We start from the raw sequence: 8,326 nt of genomic DNA, 5'->3' as shown, positions 1-8,326 counted from the left end.
CCTGGGCTGCCCGCGGGAGTGGGCGGGGTGGGACCTGAGGGGGCGGAGCTTGTGAGTTCGAGCAGCCACAGACGCCCTCCCTTTGCCCCGTCCGCAGGTACGTCGGTGCCAGTACAGCTGGATGTGGGGCAGCTGCCCAGCCGACCGGAGCTAGCAGCCAAGCTCAGGATGGTGGACGATGGGTCTGGGAAGGTGGAGGTGAGAGGGCCGCTGGCCCGACCCAGGGAGATGAGGAAGGCTGCTTCACGCTGCTCAGTCAAACGAGCCAGGTACAGCCAGGTGCGCACCGCACACCGCCAGAGACAGGTGTGCCTGTGCATAGCCGCTGGGCACGGCCCGCTTGGACACAGTCATGCGCTAACTGCCCACAGTCACGGCCACAGTGCACAACGCACGCAGTCCCATTCAGACACGTCGTCGTGCCCTGCTATTGAGTGTATGGTACGATCACCCATATGCAAACACTGGCGCACCCACACCTTGTAAGGGTGCCTGGTCACAGACACACAACACTCATAGTCAAGAACAAAACTGCAAGTGTGAGACTACACGAACCACGTCACCCATGATCCAAGTCTCACACTCACATGCCAGTCACCCACAGGACCACCAGCGCAGACACTCAGCCCCGTGCAGCCCCGTGCTGTCCCCCACTTGCTTGTCCGGAGGTCTCTGCCCACCAGTGTTCGGGAAGGAACAGGGTTGGGAGGCCACTTTTCCAGGGTTCATCCCGGAAAAGGGTACAGTCTTCACTTGTGGGCTGACCCACTGAATAGGCCTTTGGGTTCCGTTGGGCCTCCACGGTTTTTCTCCCTGAGAAGTGGGGGTCGAAGCTGCGGCCTTCCCTGGCCCCTAGGCTGGCATGAGGATGGGTCCCCTCTGGTACCAGGACAGGATCCACCCAGGAGCGGGACTGAGGGACCCACCTGAGGGTCCTCGGTCCTGAGGAAAGAGGAGAGGCTGCTTCTTTCTCCAAGATTGTCTGTTGTATCTGCCCCAAGCTAGCGAGCGGGGAGGTCTGGGGAGACAGGGGGAGGCCGGGAGTGGGGGTTGGGGAGAGGGAGGACAGAGAAAAGGCGGAGGCAGACAGAGAGACAAGGGAAAACGAGGTGAGGGTAAGAGCAGAGAGATGGGAGGCCAGGGAGCGAGGAGCAAGGTGGCTGGAGCAGGAGAGGCTGGTGGGAAGGTCAAGAGTGGGTGGAGAGGGGGCGCAAACATGGGGAGGCCGAGAGAAGGCCAACCCCGGGGGCCTGGGTGGCGTGTGGCCGGACCTGCTGCTTCTGCCAGAAGCAGGTCCTAGATGCTCTGGTCGACGGGAGAGTGCCCCAGACAAAGCTCTCAAGCCCTGTGTTGAGACTGGATGCCTACTCTTCTAGTTCTTGTCGTGTGGGGGCACAGCGAGAAGGGTGTTGTCCCAGCTTTGCCAAACCAAACCAAACCAAGCCAAAAAGCTCACTGCCACCAAGTCGATTCCGACTCTGGGCGACAGAAAGAACTCACTCCCAAGATGGGTTTGGACCTGGTCTACTGGCTCCAGATCCCACGCTGCCGCCCCCAGCGACAAGGCACAATGACAAGTGTGAGGAAGTGTGTTTGACGAGTTGTCTTGGAACTGGCTTTCTTGTTTTGAGCACCACTAGAAGGAAAGTAAATTTTAAAAGATTTCCCAAGAACCTTGCTTTTCTGCCTAGCTTCTGCTGCCCTGTCCTGAGCTCAGAGCAGCCGTGTGGGCTGGCCTGCCCCTACCTGGGCCCCAGCTGGCAGGGGGGGCATGTAGTAAGGGGCAGGCTGCCCCCACTGCCTCCTGAGCCCTTACCACGGCTTTCTCCCCGGCACCACACTGAACTCAGAGCCCTGGCTGAGCAGGCCAGAGCAGGTGTGCTGGGTCCCCTGGGCTCTAGGGGAAGAGTGTCCCCCTCAAACCCCTGTGTGAGTCCAGCAGAAAGCCCAGGGCAGGCCCAGAGCTGGGGGAGAGCCCTGGGCCCATCTGGCTGGGACGGGCAGGTAGGCAGGTCCTCGTGAAGAAACCGCCCTGCTGATGTGTCTCCTGACCCCCAGGTGTGGTGCATCCAGGACGTAGGCAGGCAGCTCCTGGACCCCAAGCATCATGGGCAGTTGTGCGCAGACAACTGCTACCTTGTTCTCTACACATACCAGAAGCTGGGCCGCACCCAGTATATCCTGTATCTGTGGCAGGTGCAGTGGGCTGGGGGCAGGGGTGGGCGTGGGGTGGATGGTGGGCACGTAAAGCCTGAGAGCCACAGGCTGAAAGTGGCCTGTTGCAGGGCCACCAGGCCAGCCCCGACATGATCCAGGCCCTGAGCCGCAACGCTGAGGAGCTGGACCTCCTGTATGTCAGCGCTCTGGTGCAGGTGCACGTGACCATGGGGAGCGAGCCCCCCCACTTCCTCGCCATGTTCCAGGGCCAGCTGGTGGTCTTCCGGGTATGACCGCACCTCTGTCTTGCCGGCTTCTCCTCGCGCTTGTGGCTCTTACACGCACCTTCTCTTCAGGCCCGGGGACCCAGCTCACCTCGCCCTGGGGTTCCTGGTGCTTGTTGGAAGCCGAGAGGTCCAAGGGTGGACCCTGCCTGAATTTCTAGCCCTGGTCCCCAGAGCTGGCCCCAAAGCAGGAACACTAAATGGAAAGGACCTCTGGGCTGGCCCGGGGTCACACACAGAGAAACTGGTCCCCAAGGTCCCCTCCGAGGCCCAGAAAGTCACTTGCCCTGACGTGTCGGAGACGGGCTGAAGGTCTCTTCAGAAAGGGCACAAGTCAGACAGAAGCCCCATACTCCCCATGCAGGAGGTCATAGCAGGAGGTCCTTGGAGCCCTAGGGCAGTTTGTCCCACACCAGGTGGTGGTGGTGGGTGGGAGCAGGCCCCCTTGCCTCAGCCTGAGGCCCAGCCTCGTTGCAGGGGGTTGCCAGGCATGGCGGGAAGGAGTGGTCAGTATCTGCCACCCGGCTCTTCCATGTGCGAGGCTCCGACAGCCACAACACCAAGACCATGGAGGTGCCAGCCCGAGCCTCCTCCCTCTGCTCCAGGGACGTCTTCCTGCTGGTCACCCCGGGCAGTTGCTACCTCTGGTTTGGGAAGGTACCTTCCGCACTCACCACTTTCCTCTCACCTGGGCAGTGGTGACGGCCAGGGGATGGTCCACTCCACAATACAGACTATGAGGAGGGCCTCAGACAGGCCTGGGGGCGGGGAGCAGGAGCCACACAGTGTCCCCTGGGGAACCTGGGAGATGTTACACAGTGAGAGGGGGCCTGGGAGTCCACAGGCCAGAGCCAGGTCAGGCCAGGCAGCCTTCCCTCCACCCTCCTTCCTGAGCTGAGCAAGGGGCATGTCACTTCCTATGCCTCTTAGGAGAAGGAGGAAGCCTAATCTGTGTGCTAGAATTTTCTCTGCATTTGCAGCCTGGGGCCCTACATCCTGGCTCTGGCTCTAGGACGGCTCAGATGGAAAGACTGAGACCTGGAGGGGAAGACAGGAAGATGATTGCTTATTTGTGACCCTCTCCAAGGGGTGGGGTATCTGGACTTTGGATGAAGCCCCGGCTGCTCCCCAGGGCCTCACCTAGTTCTTTGCCTGCCCAGGGCTGCACCGGTGACCAGCGTGAGATGGCTCGTACGGTGGCCTCTCTCCTCTCCGGGGAAAACACAGACATAGTGCTGGAGGGCCAGGAGCCCCCGCCCTTCTGGGAGGCCTTGGGGGGCCCAGCTCCCTACCCCAGCAATAAGAGGTAATGGTGGGGAGGAAAGAGCATTGCTCTTAGGTAGAGGAGGGAACTGAGGCCCAGGGAAGGTGGATGGCTATTTAAGGGTCACACAGCGAGCTGGAGAAACAAGATTAGAATGCGGGTCTCTGCCTGCCCACAGTGGCTCCCAGGAGTACTGCCCACTGCTACTCCTGGGCGCTCGGTAACTTGAAGCAGGAAGATGCTGGTAAAGCGGTGGCACTGGTTCCCTCTGCTGGCCAAATCTTGCTCCTGCACCTTTCCCATTGTGGCTCCAAAAATCTCAGAGCTGTGGATTACAGCTCCTAGAGACCCCACAGGGCAGAGTAGAACTGCCCTCACCCCAACCCCGTGGGTTCCTGAGGCTGCAAATCTTTCAGGAAGCAGAAAGCATCATCTTTCTCCCACGGAGCAGCAGGTGGTTTTGACCTGTGGCTAGCCAGGGCTCCTTGTCTTGTGTCTCTCAGGGATCCCCAAGGTGACTGGCCTCTGTCTGCCCCACAGTCACACAGCTGGGGCAGGGGGCAGCTGAACATACGGAGGGGAGTCTGCTATGTGGCTGTATGATGTGTGTGGTGGTGCAGGTGTGGCAGTGTGCAGGTGTGACTGCAGGTGTGACTGTGTGCAGGGAGCCAAGTCCCAGGCTGCTCTTTTCATGTCTGTGGGCCTGATGTATGCTCAGTGCCCCTTCTCCCCCACATTGCATAGCTTGACACTACTGCCCCCCTCCTTCTGCTTCCCCTGCCCTTGAAGCTCCCTGTAGGGGTGGGCCAGGGTGCCGCCCAGTGCAGAGTGGGTGAGTGTCCAGCTCAGGGCATTTCTACTAAGACAGGTGCACCTTCCCTATTGCCTCCCCACATATCTCAGCTGCCTGGACCCAGACAGACTGCCCAGTCCACTTTCCCTTTAACAGAGAGTTGAAGTGGGCCTTAGAGCGGCACAGGGTGTCTGGAATCAACTATGGGGTGAGGGGTAGAGGCTGGGTGGAGGACCCCTGGCTCTCAAGGCTCCTAACCTGGGCTGGCCTTGTCCGAGTACTGCCCACACCCTCATGACCCTGCCACCCCCCCACCCCCCCTGGACAGGCTCCCTGAGGAGGCCTCCAGGTTCCAGCCACGCCTGTTCGAGTGCTCAAGCCCAGAGGGCTGCTTGGTCCTCACGGAAGTGGTGTTCTTCAGCCAGGAGGACCTGGACAAGTATGACGTCATGCTGTTGGACACCTGGGAGGAGGTAAGGCTGCCACCTCTGCCCAGCTGGGGTGTCTGCATTTGAGTGGCTGGGTTCCCGGGTAGCGGGTGGGAGGCCATGGGTGACATGTGTCACTGTGTGCTGACACCAGCGGAGGCAGCAGCACACCATGACGCTGTGCTTGGGACTCGGGTGTTCACTGACCATTTTTGTCACTGCCTAACTGTGGGTGCCTTCCGGTGGTGTGTGTGACTCCCAGGGACCTGGCGTCAGTGTCCCGTGAGTGAGGGTGTGCCTCTGGTCAAGGCCTGGCCTGGCCTGGGTGGACAGTGTGGTGAGGTACTCTGCAGGACCCTGTGTACTTGTGTGATCGCGTAACTGTTTCAGCGTGACTGTCTGCGGCGGCTACTAGTTGGGCCGCGATCGGTGTGGTCGGCAGTTCGAAACCACCAGCAGCTCCGCAGAAGAAAGACTGGGCTTTCTACTCCCATCAACAGTTACAGTCTGGGAGACCCCCAGAGGGTCAGCACCGGCTGTGTGTGGGTGCCTGTGAGGCTGAGCAAGGTTGTCTTTCGGTATGACTGTGTGTGACAGACGGACGGAGTGGCTGCGACTTGCTAGCTGCATGATTGTGTCTTGGTGTGGCCCTGAGCGCATGTGTCCAAGTGTGGGCACCAGTATCATCACTGCAGCCAACAAGCCTTCTGAGGAGCCCCGGTGGTATAGGGGCTACATGCTGGTCTGCTAACCACAAGGCCAGTGGTTGAAAGCCTCTCCTCAGGAGTAAGAGAAGGCTCTCACTCCCATGAAAATGTAGTCTCGGGGTGGGGGACCCCAGGGTGACAAAGAACAGAAACATGGGTGAAGGGAGACAGCAGACGGTGTAAGATATGAAAATTAAAATAATTTATAATTTGTCAAGGGTTCATGGGCAGGGAGGGGGGGGAAGAGGAGCTGATACCAAGGACTCAAGTAGAAAGAAAATGTTTTGCAAAGGAGGATGGCAACATAGGTACAGGTGTGTTTGGTGCAATGGATGTATGGGTTGTTATATGAGCTGCAAGAGCCCCCAATAAAATGATTTATTAAATTTAAAAATTAAAACAAAAATTTAGTTTCGGAAGCCCACAGGGACAGTTTTACTCTGTCCTATAGGATCGCTCTGAATCTATAGCAGTGAGTACCAGGCCTGGTGTGGCCATGCCCCCACTCTCCCCCTGGCTCTCTGTCCAGCCCATGGTGGCCTCTTCCTGTTCCCTAAACAAGCCAGGGAACGCTGCCTCCTCCACAGTGTCCCCCACCTCGGGGCCTTTGCACTGGTGTTTCTTCTGGTAAGACCCCTTTGCCTCAGACATGGCCATGGCCTGCCCGCTCGCTTTACTCAAAGGGTGTGGTCACAGTAAGGCTCCTGTAAGCCTCCCTTAGAATCCCAATTCCCCACCAGCAGCACACGCGGTATCCTTTCCCCGGTCAAGGTTGCTCCATCGGATACACTGCTTTTCTTTTTCTGATCCCAACTATTTATCATATTCCCCCAATAACACCACAGCACCAGGAAGACAGGGTTTTCTGACTTCTCCTTCCCCTTCATGGCGGAATCCCGTGTCTAAGGCAGGGCCTGGCACTCCGGAAGTGCTCAATCCGTAGCCCTGCACGGAATGAAAACCTGCATGCCTGGGACCTGCTGTGAGTCCATAGGGGTGGCAGCGGCCTGCTATCTGGTGGCAGGGGACAGGTTCTGAGGCCACCTGTGGATGGGGGCCCCCGGGGAGGAGGCAGTCAGCTCCAGGCAGCCCCTCCACCAGCCCCAGGCAAGGCCTCTCTGTGACCCAGATCTTCCTGTGGCTGGGGGAAGCTGTGAGTGACCAGAAGGAGGCGGCGGTGGGCTGGGGCCGGGAGTACCTGAAGACCCACCCGGCGGGGAGAAGCCCAGCCACAACCATCGTGTTGGTCAAGCAGGGCCTGGAGCCCCCTACCTTCACTGGCTGGTTCCTCACGTGGGACCCCTACAAGTGGACCGTGAGGCCTGAAGCCCCAGCCCCACCCTACGCCGGGCAGAGGGGCCTGCCCATAACAGGCTGGGGGAGGAGGGCCCGCCCTGCCTGGGGAGCTCCAATGTGTTGGGGGTGGTTTTGGGCGGGGGGGAGTCTGCCTGGGACTTCCACTGTGTATATGGGGGGAGCTCTGGCCTTGTCTCTTTGGGGCGCTGCTCCTGCCCCAGGCCTGACTCTTGTCCCCAGAGTGAACAGCCCTGTGAGGAGGTGGAGGGCAGCCTGGGAACAGCGTCCAACCTCTCCACTCTAACAGTGGTGAGTCCTGGCCTTTCCTCGGTGGTCAGTGGCCCTGCATGCTGGCCGCACCACCCACCTCGGGTCAAGGCAATGAGGAGGAGCACTTGGAGTTGGGGGCAAGAGAGCCCAGCCTGAAGCCCTTCTCTGGACAGGAAATCAACCACTTCCAGCTGTCCAGCTCATTGGGGAATGGCCCTCCGGGGCCCTTGACCTTACGGGCCCTCCAGGGCTCCCAGGAGGCCTCAGAGAATGAGCTGGAGCTGGGCCCCAAGGCGGCCAGCATCAGCACCAGCACTGGCAGCACCAGCTCCCTGGTCAGTGGGGTCCTGCCCCGCGAACGGCTCCTGAACCAGGCCGCTGAGGACCTGCCAGAGGGCGTGGACCCGGCCCGCAAGGAGGTGGGGACCCAGAGCTTCTGCCACACATGGCTCCAGCACTAAGGCCCCTAAAGCTGAGCCGCAGGGGCCCAGCAAGGGGTCCCTGGGGGAGGGGCTTCAGGCAATGGGCTGGCTGCCTGGGGAGAGTCCGTTCTAGATGAGGGGGTGGGCAGGCAGGTGTGGGAGAGCCTTGACAGGCACAACGACACCCCACCCCCAGTTCTACCTCTCGGACTCTGACTTCCAAGCCATCTTCGGGAAGTCCAAGGAAGACTTCTACCGGATGGCCTTGTGGCGACAGCAGCAGGAGAAAAAGCAGCATGGTTTCTTCTGAGCCCAGGCCCTGCGAGAGGCACCTCGTGACCAAGGCCCAGCCCAACAAGCCACACTGGAGTCCCTGGGGAGGCCGAGGCTCTGGGGGTCACCACGCCTTGGTTTTGTCAATAAATAGGTGTGGTTCACACAAGGTGTGGTGTGTGGTCTCAGGGCTGGGGCGCTGCTTCTTGGGAGGGCCCAGGGAGGTCTGTGCCCTCCCCAGGGAAGGGCCAAACTGCCCCTTGCTTGCTCGTGCAAGCAGGGCCAAGCTTACTCGTGTGTGGGTCCCTCCAGATCAGCGGGGCAGACAACCCCTTTATAACCAGGCTGGGTGAGGGGCAGACAGACAGAAGAGCGCCCTGGGACACACAGGTCACACAGTCACGGCGAGGTGTAGTCCACTCTGGGGCAAGG

General features: G+C 60.1%; 1 protein-coding gene across 1 annotated transcript in view; it reads left to right on the top strand.

Annotated features, from left to right (window-relative positions):
* Positions 1 to 8,008, top strand: part of VILL (villin like) — a 13,474-nt gene extending 5,466 nt beyond the window's left edge. Inside the window, exons 8-17 of the mRNA XM_030887655.2 lie at positions 98 to 198; positions 2,059 to 2,196; positions 2,286 to 2,444; positions 2,919 to 3,098; positions 3,602 to 3,747; positions 4,827 to 4,971; positions 6,763 to 6,960; positions 7,179 to 7,238; positions 7,373 to 7,618; positions 7,818 to 8,008. Coding sequence (XP_030743515.1) covers positions 98 to 198; positions 2,059 to 2,196; positions 2,286 to 2,444; positions 2,919 to 3,098; positions 3,602 to 3,747; positions 4,827 to 4,971; positions 6,763 to 6,960; positions 7,179 to 7,238; positions 7,373 to 7,618; positions 7,818 to 7,931 — 1,487 coding nt within the window. The 3' untranslated portion in view covers positions 7,932 to 8,008. The remainder of the gene's footprint in view (positions 1 to 97; positions 199 to 2,058; positions 2,197 to 2,285; positions 2,445 to 2,918; positions 3,099 to 3,601; positions 3,748 to 4,826; positions 4,972 to 6,762; positions 6,961 to 7,178; positions 7,239 to 7,372; positions 7,619 to 7,817) is intronic.
* Positions 8,009 to 8,326: the final 318 nt, after the last annotated feature.

Source organism: Echinops telfairi, unplaced genomic scaffold (genome assembly GCF_000313985.2).
Source record: "Echinops telfairi isolate 266 unplaced genomic scaffold, ASM31398v2 ScPeMD7_7420;HRSCAF=8458, whole genome shotgun sequence".
Lineage (NCBI taxonomy): Eukaryota > Metazoa > Chordata > Mammalia > Afrosoricida > Tenrecidae > Echinops > Echinops telfairi.
The sequence above is the reverse complement of the archived record's forward strand: the minus strand, read 5'-3'. Positions and strand labels throughout refer to the sequence as shown.